This window comes from Delphinus delphis, chromosome 3 (genome assembly GCF_949987515.2).
Source record: "Delphinus delphis chromosome 3, mDelDel1.2, whole genome shotgun sequence".
Lineage (NCBI taxonomy): Eukaryota > Metazoa > Chordata > Mammalia > Artiodactyla > Delphinidae > Delphinus > Delphinus delphis.
In genome coordinates, this window is record NC_082685.1 from 154,870,298 (window position 1) to 154,887,268 (window position 16,971).

The window sequence follows — 16,971 nt, forward strand, 5'->3', positions numbered from 1 at the left end:
AGAGAAGTTGTAATGGATTATTCCATCTTCTTTTTATTTTCTATTCTTATGGCTGAATGTTGTCACAGTACTGTATAATTCATTCATGCATTTAATGTATTTATTCAGGTCCTATAATCTTTATTTCTGATTAAACTGTAACATATTAATTTGTATTTTGTTAAGTAAATATATATTTTTGGTGTTTTCATCAATACTTGGAAATTTTCTCAAAGAAAAAGGAAGGGAAATATATATCCTTTGTCCTTAGGTATTAATGAATGTGCACACATGCACACACACACACACACCCAGTGCAAGTTCTAATAAAGTATAATTTTTTGAGTAGCATTAGTTACTTAGAGGATGCTCACTTAGCCTATAATTAAGTAACGAATACTTTTACCTTTGGAATTAACAGGGCACATTACCTGTAAGATGCTAGAGAATTTGATCACTATAATTCTACCTTAGTTCACTACATGCAGTTTTCTCCCTTTCTATGGGAACATGGTTATTTTTGTTCAGCCTAGCATGCATATTTGATAACTATGTAAGTATATATTCTTATTGACTCTGTGAATAATTTCTTGTCACCTGTCTTCTATCTTAATGTGTGTTGTAGAGGTAGTGCCATTAAGATGTTTCATATGTGTCAAAAGTAGGATGTCCAGAAAATGATGGCAGTGTAATTACATGGTACATCATAAGCGATCCAACTTTGGCACAGGTGAAGATTTACTTCAGTTTTGAATTAATCCTAATGACCCTAGCTTTATTGCTGTTGAGTTTCTAGAAATGATAAAATGTCAAGTCATTGGAAATAAAATGACAGAACCTAAACAATCTGACAAGACTAATGCATAGTTTCTCTGACTTGTTCCATGTTCTGTAGACTTTATTGCCAACTACAATGTTCTACTGAGAAATGCTTGTCTTAATGAATGCATCTTCCACCTTACTACAATGTATATCTGTTATGCAAAGAACAGAAAATTCAGTGCTCTCTATGTGTTTGTTTTATGTACACTAAAACCTCAATGTAGAAAACAGATGTAAGTGGAAAACACTGTTTTACTTCTATTATATCTTAATTTTAGTAGGACATGTTAGTTTAATGCTATTAAGTCCATCTTTTTAGGACAAGACTAATATTTCAATTTAATGACAAGTTTTCCAGTGCTTAGATAATTATGAATTTTTCAGGCAAACTACATGATGACAACTTTTTCTAAAACTGCTATTTAACTTATATTGATAGAGGATAGCAAAGTATGACTGTCTTCACATTTATTGTTATTAGCCTCATAAAATGTTCTTTTATAAAACATAAGAGTCATATCTCAGCCTACAGTCTTGAAAAGGCATATAGTCTTTCATCTATAGTCTGTATTATCTGATGTCCTTTAGCTAGCCTCTCAGAGTTTAAATTTTTTTCTGACATTGAAAGGTCTCAATTCTGGCTAAACTCTTCACCTTCACTAACCATAAGCCTAAGTGATAACACCAGACTAGATTATTTCCCTTGATTTTTTTATTCTATTATTTTTACTTTTAAATGTTCAAATGAAAAGCGAACTCATAAACCTAACACGTAACCTAAAGTTGCTCCCCCCGAATAGCTTGGATAAAGTAAGCAGAAATTTTCCAAGCTTTTACGTTAGATGCCCATATTTTCCTAAAGATTCCATTCAACCTTCCCCTTTCTCCAGTGATGCAACACCATCACCATCATGCACTGCTTGACCATGTTTTTAACTTGAAATCCACTACACTTGACAGCTCCCTATCTCTCTCAAATCTCTGCCAGCTATGTCTTCAGTAATTTTTAGTCATGTTTCCTAACTAAATATCCTGTTAGAGGAGCATTTATTTTCCAACATAGAACTCCACTGCTCTATTTGGAAAAATTCAAGAACTTTCGTAACACTTACTGATGTACTGTTAGATTAGACCATGACAGATCACACTATAGATTCAAGGCTTTTGGTGTTTCTTCATTTCAATATCACAATCACACAATGAGACACAAAGGTTGTAGACACGTTTCTGGTAAATCATAGGTGCTAAGAAAGGAAGAAAAAAGGAAATAAAAATACTTCACATGTTCTATGCCTTGTCCTCTTTCTTTGGAATTTGTCACTGAGAAATTTAGTACAACTTTATATAACTGTGTCACATGCTTTCTTGCCACATTAAACAGGAATTCAGGCATCCTTCTGTTTGCTAATATCTCAGGAGTGCTTCAGTAGGATTAGGGTTTAATATGGCTATTGTGAAACACATGCTCTATAGAAACTAGGTTGCAAAAGCCACCTTATGTCTTGCTTACTAATCATGGCTATTTGAACTCAGACAAATTCCCCTTGGATATCTGTCTTTACCCTTTTTAGAGGCAATGGTTATACAATGTAACCCATAATTTTATTCTTTTTCTTTGCTCATGTTTTCTCAAATTCAAACCCTGCTTTGAGTTCACAAACATTGGACAACTCTATAGGATAGCCACTCTCTTAAGTGTTTAGGGAATAAAGCCTAATGAAGCATAATTATAGTCTACGAAAAGTTGCTAGTTTGATAGATAAATATGAATTCTTCAACCAAAATTATTTTATAATGTCTACATAACACTCCATTGTTGCCATTTGAAGTATTTTTATTTAGTATCTATTTATTTATTTAACATTTACATTTTCTCTTTTAGAGAGATTTCTCATATCTTGTTTGAAGGCAGTTATACTGTTAATTAACTATTAAGTTAACTAATTAAGCAAGTATTTTATACCACTGTAAAATGTACTTTCTGTCTATTACATGGAAACAAACAATTTTAGGTAAATACTTAGCTCTCTTGAGACTAAATATATTATATGTCCCGTTGAGGTAATGTCCATTGGATGGATATAAATAAGGCTGATTTTAACATTATAGGAGCAAAAGGTAGATATCCTTTTTGGAGGCAGCGGGTAGAAAGGCAGATGGCAAGATTTAAGTGCTTCCTGGGCTAATGAAATTGGAAAATTTTGTAACCGGTTGTGAAACAACAATAGACCTCTAAAAATAACTGGGAATAAAGAATTGACAATTTGGCAGAATCTCCATAAAATGTGAATGATTATTTTTTCTCATATCTCAAAGGAAACAATTGTAATACTGTAATGTAGCTTGTTGAATGAACTTCAGCATCCAAAAAACATATTAAAACCTTCCGAATTTAATTGCTATAAATGTAACTAGAATTTCAAATCAAATTAATTACCCTGGTTGCTTTACTCATGGGAAAGTAGAATCCAAAATCTACTAACAGAAGCTTAAACTGGTGTCAGTATTAATTTAAACTTTATATTTTTGTGTTTAGTTTTGCTTTAGCATTTGCATTTCCTCCTATTTTCTTTCTTTCCGTTTTTTTGATTTAAACAGACTGCTGTTTAACCTATTAATATTTATATTGGTGAGATTTCAGTAAAATAGCCCATATTTTTTTCTTCACGTTATACCTTACAAAATTTTGTAAACTCTTTTAAACAATGTATATATTTTCATTTTTGTGAGATACCATAATTTTTCTTGATTCTATTATATTTTATATAGATAGAGATTTTTATAGGTTTTTCTGACTCAGTATCAAATTTATAGTAATGTCGGTGCTCCGCCTGGTGGTACACAATGAGCATTTTACTTTTCTCTTTTCCTTAACGTTAAAAAATTGGGAGATAGAACTTTATATCCTGACTTTAAAAGTGTGTAAAAGTACCTGATACAGCCACTGTGGAGAACAGTATGGAGGTTCCTTAAAAAGCTACAAATAGAACTACCATATGACCCAGCAATCCCACTACTGGGCATATACCCTGAGAAAACCATAATTCAAAAAGAGTCATGTACCAAAATGTTCATTGCAGCTCTATTTACAATAGCCCAGAGATGGAAACAACCTAAGTGTCCATCATCGGATGAATGGATAAAGAAGATGTGGCACATATATACAATGGAATATTACTCAGCCATAAAAAGAGATGAAATTGAGCTATTTGTAATGAGGTGGATAGACCTAGAGTCTGTCATACAGAGTGAAGTAAGTCAGAAAGAGAGAGACAAATACCGTATGCTAACACATATATATGGAATTAAAAAAAAAAAGTCATGAAAAACCTAGGGGTGAAACAGGAATAAAGACACAGACTTACTAGAGAATGGACTTGAGACTATGGGGAGGGGGAAGGGTAAATGGTGACAAAGCGATAAAGAGGCATGGACATATATACACTACCAAATGTAAGGTAGATAGCTAGTGGGAAGCAGCCGCATAGCACAGGGAGATCAGCTCGGTGCTTTGTGACTGCCTGGAGGGGTGGGATAGGGAGGGTGGGAGGGAGGGAGACGCAAGCGGGAAGAGATATGGGAATATATGTATATATATAACTGATTCATTTTGTTGTGAAGCTGAAACTAACATACCATTGTAAAGCAATTATACTCCAATAAAGATGTTAAAAAAAAAAAAAAAGTACCTGGAAGGGAATCTACTAAAAATTTACTAAGTATAAGTTGAATATTAGTCTGTAGTATACTATACTTAAATCCATTGTAGATTAAATATATATACATGTATTTAATACATAGATATAAATATATATATATATATATACACTTATCATTTTACAAGTAATTTTTAGTTTAATGATTTATACTTATTGAGGAAATAGTTCATCTATTATTATATTCATTTACATATATGTTTTATATTTTTTTATGTTAGGACACATAGCCTTATTTTTCTATAAATATCTAAATATCTGTCTTCTATCTATCTATGTATCTATCTATCATCTATCTATGTATCTTTTTAATCTGTGTCTTGTATCCTGGATTCTTTTGCATTAGTATCAGTTTATTTCATGAGTATTCCCACCTTCACATTTGATACTGGTTACACTTAGATGGTGCTAGTATGTAAAATATTTCTTCACAGTAATTTTAATTTAACACTTCCTACTATTTATAATGACCAATTGAAATTCTACAACAGAATCTATTGAAGTGAAAAGTGAAATTATTACTCCTAATTATAATCTTTAACTGGATAGCAAATTGCCTTTCAATTTTGCACTATTATGTTTTAGAGTTGATTTATTTTTTGTAGACTATATTTTCAAGGCTGGTAATCTTATTTTGTACTTTACTAACTCCATTGTATACAAAAATTATATATATCTTATCAGGCATTTTCCATCTGAAAGTTCCTGAGTCTTCCCCTATTGGCTCAGCTATTGGAAGAATAAGAGCTGTGGACCCTGATTTTGGACAAAATGCGGAAATTGAATACAGTATTGTTCCAGGAGATGGGGGAAATTTGTTTGACATCGTCACAGATGAGAATACACAAGAAGGAGTCCTCAAATTGAAAAAGGTATATAGACATGTTTTTCAAAGTAGATTACCCAATAAAAATTAATGAACAGAAAGACTAAAACTTGAAAATGACAGAAATTTTAATTTTCCTTCAATGAGCAATATTTTAAATTAAAAAAAGATCAGGTGACTATGAAGTATTCACTCCCAGAGACACTTTTATTCTGTGATTCACCAGGTATATATTTTGTGTTGAAAAAATTAGGCCTATTAATTTGCTTAAATCCTTAAAAAATTCTTACCACAGTCTAATTTTAATTTAATTTTTTAATGTTATCAACTCAGACGAAAAAGTTAATTTAAAAATAAGATCTAGAAGTAAACTCTATGCACACCAGGCTTGGTCTTGCCCCTTTTATTACTTTTCTGAGAATATAAATATCTAATTCACACATTATTTGTGAGCCTGGAACTCAGACTGGAAGAATTCTGATATGGGCGAGCGCTGCTACTGGCAAGTGGACGAAATGAGAATGGGTAGTGCTGGGTTTGAGGGGCTATGACAAGGGAAGTGAAGAGAAAAATTATCGAGAAGGAGGGAGAGGACAAAAAGGTGGAATGCGGTGGGAAGCCCTCGAGTAATGTTAAATTGTTTTATATAAAAGAGGATGGAGAGCAAAATTCAAAATATTGGAAATGAATCCTTATCTCAGTGTATGTAGTTTGTTTTTTGTCAGGTAGGGTCATGAAGAAGAAGAATGTAAATGTGAGAAAGAGAAAAATCATGACTGTATTTGGGGTGTGTAGATTATTTCTATAACAATGAGGTAAATTATAGGAATTTCCAATAATACAGCACAGGCAAAAAAATGAACTTCATTTAATTTAGTACAGTTTTTCCCTCTCCCTATTATAGCAAAGTGCACTCTATTTATCCCAAAAGGTGGTATACCATACACATTTAATTTTGATACTTGTGATTATTTTAACCTGCAAAAAGTATTTTTACATTCAGTCCCATTAATCATGCTGCTGTGTCCATATTTGCTCAGGAACTCTGAATTTTATCAAAGAAACAACATATGTGGTAATAAAAATAATCCTGAAAAGAAACAGTTTTCATGTAGATGATTTATCAACTTTTAATTCCTACTATTGCAAGAAAATTGTGCTTTGTCTAGAAATTAATTTAATCACATGGTCTCATTCAGCAAAATCTTTCATTTATGCTAAATTTTCAGAGTATACCTAGAAAAAATAATTGTGTCAAATGTTTATTCCATTATTATTTTGTTGTGGTTTTGCTTGTTTTTCTTTTTTCTATTCAGTAACAAATCCCTTAAAATCTTGTCACAATTTTTTTAAAATGATCTCAATATATAACAATGCTTAAAAGGTGTAGAGATATTAATTCATATTAAACAGATATAAATTCTCTTAGTAATATGAGAAATAATAGAAAATATTTTATATCAATGATTCATAAACTTAAGTTTGAAATTAAATATATTTACAAAGTAAAATTGAGGTACAAAAGAGTTACATTGTGTATAATATATATATTTATATTAATTTATATTTACAGAGATACAATGAATGCATTTTATATTTACACATAGGATTTTATATTTTGTATTGATTTACACTTATTTACCATCTATGCCAATAAATAATCAATGTCTTAGTGTCAATCTGGGAAAATGTATGACATTCTTTTTTACTTTTTAACACAATTGAAAAGGAGTAGTGTGCTAACTATAGAACTTTATATTACCATGTCAAAATGGATTAATCATTGAAAGTAACGACATAGTTATATAAATCAACTTTTTGTAAATACTTATTATGCATAATCTCTAAAGCAAGAAGAATATATCTTCTGCCTTTTTAGTGTATGGAGGTGTCATAAAGAGTGAAAGAGTCTTATTTATTTTGTATTTATTTTGTTTATTTTTTTTATTTTCTAGTTTTTAACTAGATTAAAAGTGATATTTGTGAAATTATAGCATACCTTTATTAAAATGGATTTACATATAATGTATAAATAGTCTGGAAAGTATATCTCGAAGTAAATATATATATATATATGTATGTTTATAAATACATATATTTTTCCTCCTGCAGTGGATAAATAACCGTTGCCCATTTTGCTGGCATAAAATTTGTTATCTAAATAAAGCTCAGGGTCCATAACTAAAATTCACTCCTTCATTCACCAAACATTGATGCAACAAGCACTAAATCCTAACCCATTCTGGACTCTGGGGGGCAGTGAAGGAAACAGACACATTCACTCTGCTCAAGCAGCTACTGTTCAACCAGGGAAGTTAGACAATAAGTAAATTTAAAAGCACTGTCAGTGTTAAATTTAAGTTTGCAAAACACAAATCAGGGTAAAAATAAGCAATTTAGAAGGTAGTGGCTATCCTACAGTGAGGTAGTCAGAAAAGACTTCTCTGTTAGGATGAAATTTCAGCAGAGACCTGAAGCAAGCAAAAGATGAGCCATATGGTATCTGAGTGATGTGTGCTCCAGAAAGACTGAGCAGCAATTGCAAAATCCCTGAAATGGGAGTATACCGGGCAAGGAGGCCAGTGGCACTGAGTACAGTGAATGGAGGGGCCCATAGCTGGAGATGAGGTCAAATATGCCGACGAATGTCCCATCATGGAGATCCTTGGAGACCAGGCAAAGGCTTGAATTAAATCGTGATACGAGAAGACCGTGGCAAATTTCTATCTAAATTACCATTACCCTTGGTAAAGCCAGGATATGCTGACTTTTCTGAGGCGAATAATGACTAGGGAGTAAGGACAGAAATAGACCAGTTAAGAGACTATAGAAATAATCCAGGAAGCCAATGATGGAGATATGGTCCCTGATCTTTATAGCAATGAAAATTGTGAGAAATGGTGAGATTCTGGCTAGATTTTAAAGGGACGGCCCAAGTATATTTTTATAAATGTTCTTAACATCCAGTAAATTATGTCAAACATTTGAATAGATTTGTTTTTAGCATTCTAATTTGTTTTACTCTCTAAATAAGGAGACATCAGAGGCAATCCATACCAGCTAACCTCTTATTCTGTTGGAAAAGAAAATTGCAACCTACAGACTACATTTATAAATCTGTAAAAAATAACTCAGGGGAATATTTTTGTAACAAAATTTTGAAATTATCTATTTATCTATCTACCTACCTACCTATCTACATATCTGGTGTATGTATTATTTTGAGTAAATATGTGTGTGTGTGTATATGTGTGTGTGCGCGCACGTGCTCACATACATATATAGATATATGACTTGAATAACTATGGCAGTATATTTTTCTAAAAATAAAACAATGAGGAAATATTCTGTTCAATAAAGCCCACGAAAAACTCAAAATTAATTTAAATAATGTAAATTCTGTACTTTTTATTGAGGCATAATTGACACACAAAATTATATTAGTTTCAGGTGCAACATAATAATTCAAAATTTTATATATTGCAAAAGATCACCACAATAAATCTAGTTAACATCCATCACCACACATAGTTACAAATATTTTCTTGTGATGAGAATTTCTAAGATTTACTCTTTTTGCAACATTCAGATATGCAACACAGTATTATTAACCTGTAGTCCCCATATAGTAACTTACATCCCCGTGACTTATTTACTTTATAACTGTAAGTTTGTACCTGTTGACTCTCTTCACTCATTTCACCCCCCACCCAACCCCCACTTCTGGCAACAACCAATCTATTCTTTGTAATCTATGAGCCTGTTTTTTTCTTGTTATTTTTCTTTTATGTTTTAGATTTCATATATAAATGAAATCATATGATATTTGTCTTTCCCTGTCTGACTTATTTCACTTTGCATAATGCCTTCAAGGTCAATCCATGTTGTTGCAAGTGGCAAGATTTTATTCTGTATCTCTATATCTCTAGGTTCCACATCCAAGGATTCAATCAACTGTGGATGGAAAATATTGGGGAAAAAAAATTTCAGAAAGTTCCAAAAGGCACAACTTGAAGTTGCTGCACACTGGCAACTATTTACATAGCATTTACTTGTATTAGGTATTACAAGTAATCTAGAGAATATTTAAAATATATGGAAGGCTGTGCATAGGTTATATGCAAATACCACTTCTATTTTTATAAGGAATTTGAGCATGCTTGGATTTTGGTATCTGCAGGGGTCCTGGAGCCAATCTCCCATGGATACCAAAGGATGATTGTATATACCACATTTTCTTTATCCATTCATCTCTCAATGGACATTTGGGTTGCTTCCATATCTTGGCTATTGTAAATAATGCTGCAATGAACATGGGGTTGCATATGTCTTTTTAAGTTAGTGTTTTTTTGTTTTCTTTGGATAAATACCCAGAAATGAAATTGCTGGATCATACAGCAGTTCTATTTTTAACTTTCTGAGGAACCTCCATACTGTTTTTCATAATAGCTAAACCAATTTATACTTCCGCCAACAGTGCACAAAGATTTCTTTTTCCTCACATCCTCTCCAACACTCATTTTTTGTCTTTTTGATAATAGCCAGTGTAGCATATATGAGGTGATGTCTCATTGTGTGTGTTTTTCTTTTTTTTTTAGAAGATGTTGGGAGTAGGAATTTATTAATTAATTTATTTTTGCTGTGTTGGGTCTTCGTTTCTGTGCGAGGGCTTTCTCTAGTTGTAGCAAGCGGGGGCCACTCTTCATTGCGGTGCGCGAGCCTCTCACTATCGTGGCCTCTCTTTTTGCGGAGCACAGGCTCCAGACGCGCAGGCTCAGTAGTTGTGGCTCACGGGCCTAGTTGCTCCGTGGCATGGGCACATGGGATCCTCCCAGACCAGGGCTCGAACCCGTGTCCCCTGCATTAGCAGGCAGATTCTCAACCACTGTGCCACCAGGGAAGCCCTCATTGTGGTTTTGATTAACATTTCTCTGATGATTAGTGATGTTGAGCATCTTTTCATGTACCTGTTGGCCTACAGTTCTTTAGATATTTTTTGAGCGAACACTGTATTATAGGGCTATTTATGCGTGTGTTCAGAGAGTTCTCAGAAGACTTTATCTTGAACTTATTCAGAGTCCCAGAAGAAGTAGATGTAAAATCATAAATATGTATGTAAATATCAACAGCAGTATTTGTTCCATAATGATCTTAAAATTACTCTTTGGAAACTTCTCCCTGCAATATTTCAGCATAGAATTGCAATGAAGGGTTTTGATGTAAAACCAAATTCATACAGAAATTATGTTTTTAAGTATATTACATGCATCTAGAAAGTCTAAAAATATATACTCTACATTTGAATATGTATCTGTTTTTGAATATAATGATATTCTTTGTTTCCGGAGCATTTTTCTTTTTTAAGCTCACTTAAAAAATAAATGAAAATGCTTAATATTCTCTGAAGCACATATTCTCACTATAGTTTTATTTCCAAAATTTTTATTTACTTTCCCTTTACCATTTCCCCCCCTCTCTTCTTTCTGCATGGAGGGAGGGTGTACGTGTATAAAAATGATGGTCATGCTTGTATGAGCTGAGAAGAATGAAAAAAAAAGCATTTTTATTTTATTTCTTTTAAACCTCAACTTGGATTCAGTTTATGAGCACTGTGACAGAATGCCATTTCACTGTGTCACTTTGAATTCAGAATAACATTATGCAACTTTATATATCTCTACAAGGCACAAGATATTGTTTTTTTTTTTTAAAGAAACAAACTACTCTTACTTTATACTTACGTCCTATTGCACTGAGGAAAGAATGAACAAATCAAAAGTGCCCTATATGTTGTTAAGTATTATAGCGATAGAAACAATAACAAAATTAGGGTAATATAACTTAAAAAAATTTTTTGTCACATCTAAAAATTGGGCGATAGGTTACATTTAAAATAAGAGAGAGTAAGGTATTTTAAATTCAGCAATTTCATTCTTACATGAAAAGTTAAATGAAATACATTTTTAGTCAGTAGTTTTTATTTCCTACTGGATAAGTGAGAATAAATATATACTTATTGGATATAAATATAAAGTTACATGAGTTAAAAACATTCAAGAACGGAAAATACATATTTATTTATAGGCACACTGTAGTTTTCTTGTTACTGATTAAGAAATTTAGGCAATTAAATAGTGGGATGAATACTTAAATTATACAAAAGAACAATTTTAATGTCTTGAATAATTTCTAAGCCAGTTCTGTGCTATTTCTACAAAATATCAATCTGGAACTAACAAGTAATGATATCTGTTTAAAATAAAGAACGGTAAAGTGATTTCCTATTTAGTTTAAAATAAGTAAAACTTTTTTGGAATTAAAAAATCCTTACTATTTTGCTGTACTTGGCAATATTATTTCATTTCAAATAACCATAACTGTGATCACAGTGAATCCAAGGTGAATTATTTTCTTTTTCCTTAAAAACAGAAGAGCTAAAATATTTTATTCTTCACCAGAATTTTAAATAAATAGGCTAAACTCTCAACTGGTCTCATTGGACAATTTTATTTATGTCCCATTAGTCACTAAAACTCATTTTCTTTTTGACATCTCAGATAGCAGGGGAGTGAATTCACATCAAATGATTTGGTAGCATAGCACCATCATGTGGTTAATTTTTGAATAACTCTTAGAAAAAATAAAAAAATTAGGAATACCTTGTTTTATATAACCAAGCATACACCTCAATTTATTGTTTAAAATATTCCTGTTTTTGTCACACAAACATGAAAATTTCAAAGAAAAATACGTGGTGTTTGTTTCTGTAAATATTATGTTCCTGTTTTTGTAAATACTTATCTTCATCTTCTTTTTAAACATCTCACTTCCCTAGTCTCATCAACTCTCAACTAGCCCCCAAGTTGACATAACCAATGAACATTGTTTACCGCCTTGTAGACATTTCTAACTTGTGTGTGTTAGTCTTTTCACACTCAAAATGTCCAAAGCTGAATTCCTTGTCTTCTCCCAACCAAAGTGTGCCTGTTCACATTTTCTCCTTCCTGGATAAGGCCCTACTTCCTCTCCAGTTCCTTAAAGCAGAAATCTAGGCTTATTCTTATGCTGCTTCCATTACCATGAACTCCCCTTTCTGAATAGGATGGGAAGCCTGATCACTGATTCCTTCTGAACTTGGATTAAAATTTCCCTTTCTCCTCTTCATGGGTTGACCTACAACAATCCTTGTTACTCTTTTCCACCACTTCAATGGCTATTTTCTGAGCCACACACCTTATGTTCATCCATTTACTTTATGAGTGAATGGTTGAAACCTACATCTGTTTATTTTACTCACACTCCTAATCTGTTTCTGACTCCTATCACTAGTAAGATAAAGAGCAAATCGTATATTTTCTATTATCATCTTCTTCATACACACACACACAGACACACACTCGCACACACATTCACCTGCTACATTCCAACCACACCAAACTCACTGCAATTTCTACGGAAGATGCTGTGCTATTCTTCCTTCTGCATAGAAGGCACCACCCTACATGAGCATTTCTATTAATTTTTTCCTGTTCTTTAACATGGCTGTCACTCATGTCCCTCACCAAAGAATTCCTTGAGTCCCTCAGGGAAAGTTGATCCCTCCTTACTTTCTTCCCCAAATGTTACCATTTCTGTCCAAGCACCTATGAGACTTAAAGGTACTCATATTCTAAATGCATCTGCTTCTTTCTACTATAGTTTAAGCCCCTAAAGACACTTTGCCATATCCATATCTGTGTCGCCATGATAAAGGAAATGCTTAAAATATACAGGGTGTTTAAATTTCTTTTTTAAAAAAATCATGTTGATTTATTGTTTTAATTTCAGATGCAATACTTTTCTTAGTATTCATATACCATGCAGAGTTCAACATGTTTTTAAAGTATTTAGAAAAATATTGCTTTACTGATTATATAAATGAGAAATATGAAGCTCATTGGAGAAAAGTAAATTTTTCAAGACTACACAACTTGCAGTAAATTACAGAACATATTTGAAAAGCATATACTTTCAACTATTGTGAAGAACAATATATATTAGGGTAAAATGTAAGAGTGGACATTCAAGAAGTTAAAAAGAATTCCCCCTCCCCCGATGGTCATGACTTACACTGCATGTGCCTATAAAACATATATCTTGCTTAGGCATTAGTAACAGTTGATGAAATCTTTTCTTTCTTAGGGAAAATATCACCACAAGCCCTCAAATAAAAGCACTGGACGTTCTTCCAATTCTTTTTTATTTTGTTTTATCTTAGTTACTGAATTTGTTCCAAAAATTATTGTCACTGAAATATGGCTTAGAAACGATGCCATGATTCTTAAGTTAATTCATTAAAATTATCAAAAATTTGCAGTTCTGCACAAAAACCTAGAGTTGATAACTTGCCCACAGAAAAATTAAATTCATTTCTAGTAAATAGTTCTGTAAAAATTTTTTTAGAGATAAGGTATATTAATTATATGTTTCTTCATTTTAATATTTTTACTTGACAGACACTTTTTGTCTGGTAATTCTATTGTTCTTTTAAGCTTTTAAAATTTTAGAACTGAAATACTGTTAAAATTTGTCAAAACTAAAATCTACATTTTAAAAATGGCCACATTTCACTGTTTCCCCTTTATGATAGGGGCATTCTCATCTGATAATGTGACAACTTTTCTCCATCAGATAACTGCTTGACATTTTTTGTATGTGTGACACTGAGTTGAATTTCTTCCTCAGTGATGACGGGATATACCAGACCCTCCCATAGCTCCTTCTCACATAAACACACACGCATTCTTCCCCATCTACCCCTGACACACACAATACACATCTGTCTTCCAAGTTTTGGATTTTTCCATAGCACTTATTACCACTTGGGATGCTACCATTTGCTTATTTATCTTATGTCCCATTACACTATTTTCCTCATAAATCTTACCACTAACAGAAAAGTATTATTTACTTATTATTCGTTCTGGCTCTCCCTCTCTCTCAAAAAAAAATGGACTTAATTTAACTCATGAACCAAGATATCCTCAATTCCTACTGTGACAAAATAAAATCTACTCAAATATTTGATTCAATTTATGCAGAATTAAATTGAATAAATCAATTAAAGAAGTAGGTACAGACATCATCTATGGATGATTTAATATGAGACTTGAGTAGTGGTAGAGTTTTAGACTAATTTATTAGCTAATAGGAAAGTCTAGCAAGGAGTAAATGAATTGACTACTGTATTGTTAAAAAAATTAAGTTTGAGGAACTTGATTTTCCTTTAAAATGATGCTTGATCTGAAAGTCTTATCTTTATAGTTCAGCCTCGTATCATAAACCTCCCTTACAAGAGCTTGTTCCTAGTGTCTTTTTATCTTTGTTCAGCCTGGTATAAATCTGCTTTCTTGTTGCTTGTCTTGAAAAGCATCTTCTCTTTCAGATACATTTACAGCCTTCAGTTATTTGGGTTCATTGACAATTTTCCTTTCCATTCACTGTTAAGACCTATGATATGACTGAGAGAGTAGAGTCATTTCTAAAGGATACATTTTGTTAAGAGTGAGGACTCTACTGTGATGGTGAAAATGGTACATGTTCATCATAAAAAAATGAACCAGTAGAGAAGAGCAGAAAGTAAAGAGCGATGAAAGCACAAGCAGTTGTGGGTCAGAGCATAGTATATGTGAGTCTTCTGTTCAGGGTCTTCCAGGCTGAAATCAAGGTGTAGGCCGCTGCTGCGACTGATCTGAGGCACAGAGTTTTTTCCCAAGATTACTTGTTTTGGCAGAACTCATTTCTTTATGGCTTTATGACTGTGGGCCCTACTTTTTTGCTGGCTGTTGGTCAAGATCTGGTCTCAGTTCCCAGAGGCACCCCAGGCACTTGTCAGGTGGGCTCCTATATCACAAATTTACTTCTTCAAGGCCAAGAGATCATCTGTAGTACCTCCTTCTACTAAGGCTCACATGATTACATCAGACCCTTCAAGCAAAATCTCCCTTGTGGTTAACTGAATGTTAAGTGATTAAAGACCCTGATTATATTTCAATCATTTATTTTTCCATAAAACTTAACAAATTCAAGGGGTGATATCCCATTCAGTTCAGAGGCCCGTCACACACTCAAGGGCAGCAAATTTTACAAGAGATTATAGAAGAGATTATCTTGTCCTTGGGGGTGAGAATTTTGGGGACACCTTGGGAATTCTGTCTACCAAAGCTACTTTTCAAATTCCTCAAAATATAACTCTAGCTCTCCATTTTCACTCAACATTATCTGGAAACATGATGAGGCCTGGAAGAGCACAGGGAATTATTCTTTTGTATTTTATGCCAAAAATTGCTCATCCCTCTTTGAAATGAGAAAATATTTTTGTACTATAATATTTTATGTAGTTTTTCATGACCTGGACCTCAGCAAAGTAAAAGCAGAGAAAGTGGCTAAAAACAAAGAATCAGAAAGATTATATCTTGCCCAATTTTTTCCTTTTATATTCTAATGAACAATTAAATATATCCTACTCCATTTCTTTTTTAAATTTATTCATTTATTTGGTTGTTCCAGGTCTTAGTTGTGGCTCGCCAGCTCCTTAGTTGCAGCAGGTGGACTCCTTAGCTGCAGCATGCGAACTCTTAGTGGCAGCATGCATGTGGTCTAGTTCCCTGACCAGGGATTGAACCTGGACCCCCTGCATTGGGAGCACGGAGTCTTAATCACTGCGCCACCAGGGAAGTCCCTCCATTTCTTCACAGTTTAGGTTTCTTACTGTACAACTCCCTACGATATAATTGTTTCCTGAAAATCCTGGTTTCACTAACCTTCCTTTATCGAAACATCCTGAGGACAAAGGAACTACTCAACTAAATTCTATTTAATCAATCATTTTCTTACTTTTCTAGAAAGGTTCATAAAACTGAATGCACCCCAAGCAGTACCACAAAATTTTCTATTTATTGTGCGAGAGCTAAATTATTTCCACTTCATAATAATGGATTTCTGTTATGGAATATGATTCATTTCCTAACAATAATAAAAAATCCTGTTTTTTCTATACTTGTTTCAGATAAGAGGATTTTTGTTGATTACAAAGTTAGATGAATTTCATTCCTCGCTGCCATCCCACCCCACCTCCTCCACAAAGAGTGGTGGGTAGTCTGTCAGATGAGTCGGATAAAGTCAATTAGAGAGAGATTGGTATTGATTTTTGTTTTTGCTCTTTCTGAGCTATCCGATTTTATACAATGGCATTGCCTAAGGGCCAGGGTCACGAAGAGAGGTAAGGCCCTCTAGGATATTATTGTGACATTTCTCCTACAATTTTCTTCAGTTGTTTGATCACTGCAGGAGATAAGTTTTCAGTCATAAAAGAATATCTGTATGTACAGATAGTTTCTTTCATCTCACTCTTTATCACCCTGCCCACTAAATATTTGTCTGCTGTGACAGGTCAGGAGTTCTTAAAAGGCATAGATTATGTCTAATCTCCTAAAACAAAATATAGAAAAGGTTTTGGAATTCTCCCTTCATTCCTGGGTTTGAAATGGACTCCAAAGTGGGAAGTCAAGTCCATCAGAGAGCAGTGACATGTTAATTAACTAGGTAAATAAAATTGAGATCTTGTCTAGAAAGAATTTGCCTAATCCT

General features: G+C 33.1%; 1 protein-coding gene across 2 annotated transcripts in view; it reads left to right on the plus strand.

The window, feature by feature from the left end:
* Positions 1 to 16,971, plus strand: part of CDH12 (cadherin 12) — a 405,814-nt gene that overhangs the window by 340,691 nt on the left and 48,152 nt on the right. For both annotated transcript variants that reach the window (XM_060009645.1, XM_060009644.1), the window contains one exon: positions 5,202 to 5,389. In XM_060009645.1, coding sequence (XP_059865628.1) covers positions 5,202 to 5,389 — 188 coding nt within the window. The remainder of the gene's footprint in view (positions 1 to 5,201; positions 5,390 to 16,971) is intronic.